This window comes from Homarus americanus, unplaced genomic scaffold, assembly GCF_018991925.1.
Source record: "Homarus americanus isolate GMGI-L3 unplaced genomic scaffold, GMGI_Hamer_2.0 scaffold29496, whole genome shotgun sequence".
NCBI classification, from domain to species: Eukaryota; Metazoa; Arthropoda; class Malacostraca; order Decapoda; family Nephropidae; genus Homarus; species Homarus americanus.
This window is the reverse complement of record NW_024716046.1, coordinates 20001-22367: the sequence shown is the minus strand read 5'-3', so window position 1 is coordinate 22367 and position 2367 is coordinate 20001. Positions and strand designations below refer to the sequence as shown.

Here is a 2367-nt window from a genome sequence, read left to right as displayed (position 1 = left end):
GACACAATGGAATAAGGAAGAACTTAGTAGGGGTGGAAACTGTTACACACACACACACACACACACACACACATTGAATCCAGGATATTTGTATAGCAATAAAACCATATCTTTTTATTTCCCACACATGGCAAGTTTTATGTGAGGCGTCGTGATTCCGGCCAGCCTGGCGATGACCTACCTGACGAGGATCAACCTGACGAAGACCTACCTAACGAAGACCTACCTGACGAAGACCAACCTGACGAAGACCAACTATACGAAGGCCTACCTGACGAAAACTAACTATAAGAAGACCTATCTGACGAAAACCAACCTGATTAAGACCTACCTGACGAAGACCAATCTGACGAAGACCTACCTGACGAAGACCAATCTGACGAAGACCTACCTGACGAAGACCAATCTGACGAAGACCTACCTGACGAAGACCAATCTGACGAAGACCAACCTGACGACCTGACGAAGACTACCTGACGAAGACAACCTGACGAAGACCAATCCTGACGAGGACCAACCTGACGAAGACCTACCTGACGAAGACCTACCTGACGAAGACCAACCTGACGAAGACCTACGAGGCCTACCTGACGAAAACCTAACCTGACGAAGACCTACCTGACGAAGACCAATCTGACCTGACGAAGACCAATCTGATGAAGACCTACCTGACGAAGACCAATCTGACGAAGACCTACCTGACGAAGACCAATCTGACGAAGACCAACCTGACGAAGACCAACCTTACGAAGACCAACCTGACGAAGACCTACCTGACGAAGAACTACCTGACGAAGACCTACCTGACGAAGACCAATCTGACGAAGACCAACCTGACGAAGACCAACCTGACGAAGACCAACCTGACGAAGACCTACCTGACGAAGAACTACCTGACGAAGAACTACCTGACGAAGACCAACCTGACGAAGACCAACCTGACGAAGACCAACTTGACGAAGAACTACCTGACGAAGACCAACCTGACGAAGACCAACCTGACGAAGAACTACTTGGCGTCGACCTATACCTGATGACTACCTATCAAAAGAGGGTAGCGATAAAAACGTTGAGCATCACACTGCAATCAGAGAGGTGAACGAAATCGTAACTCGTCGTTTCCTGCATCACAGCTGATTGGCGGGGAGGGGAGTCAGTGTTGCCAGACGCCAGTATCAGGACACACTACCTTGATCCCTCACCCAACATCTCTCTCTCTCTCTCTACTTATCTATGTATACACCAGTCTATCTACTAGCTTATCTATCTATCTGTCTGTCTATCTATCTAGCTGCTGACAATATGTTGGTGTTTAGGTGCTGGCGGTAAGTTAGTACTAAATAACTGACATTATGTTTGTACAGGTCAATAGAAAGTTTAAATAGGCTAACAAATAATACCTACAAACTGACAAAACAGTATTTATACACGCTAACGAAAGTAATTACAGGGTTCATTTCACGGGCTCTACCTCATGATTACATTATAATTACACTCAGTGGAATAGGGCATCGTGTTTAAAGGGTTAAGCATCGTTCTCAAAGGACCGTTATGTCTCAAGGGGTTAAGCCATCGTACTCAAGGTATTAAACCATCGTAATCTAGGGTTTAAGTAATTGTACTCAAGAGGTTAAATCATCATTCTCAAAGGGTTAAGTCATCATTCTCAAAGGGTTAAGTCATCATTCTCAAAGGGTTAAGTCATCATTCTCAAAGGGTTAAGTCATCATTCTCAAGGGCCTACTTCATCATTCTCAAGGGCCTACTTCATCATTCTCAAAGGGATACGTTACATTCTCAAGGGGTTAAGTAATCGTACTCTCGGGATTATCTTCCTCAATAGACTATTTAACTATACTCAGGGGGTCGACACTTATTACAACGAGCTGTTAAATGCAATGTATAACACAACCCGAGGCAGAAAATACATCGCTGTTCATTCACAATATTCGCTCTATTTTTCCCCCTCAAGCCAAAAGGAAAAAAAAATAGGGAAAAAATATGACTTTAGGTACAAACTCCAATTTTCTCAATAATTACTGATGCCATGCGAGGGTAGTTTGATTCCTGTTGCATTTCACGATTACAGAACAAATTTTAAAGTTTCGTCACTGGGGGAAAATGTTCGGTGGGCAAATGTTAACATCCTGACAGCTTAGTTAATGTGTGTTGTGTATATCTGGATGTTGATAAGAACAAAAAAAACACAAATATATATATATATACTTTTTTTTATCTAAACCCACGAAGAAAAAATATATATTCAGGGTTTAACAAATAACAGGTTATAGGTCATTATTATCTCGATATGACACTAGACAGGATATGACTCGTTAAACCCTTGGTGTAAAATGATAATATCCTGTT

At 42.5% G+C, this 2367-nt stretch overlaps 1 protein-coding gene across 1 annotated transcript; it reads left to right on the top strand.

Annotated features, from left to right (window-relative positions):
* The first annotated feature begins 656 nt into the window (after positions 1-656).
* On the top strand, positions 657-1034 carry LOC121858019 (uncharacterized protein slr1819-like). The gene has a single exon (XM_042354260.1). It carries the CDS (start codon positions 657-659, stop codon positions 1032-1034), a length of 378 nt encoding a protein of 125 aa, XP_042210194.1.
* The last annotated feature ends 1333 nt before the right edge of the window (positions 1035-2367 follow it).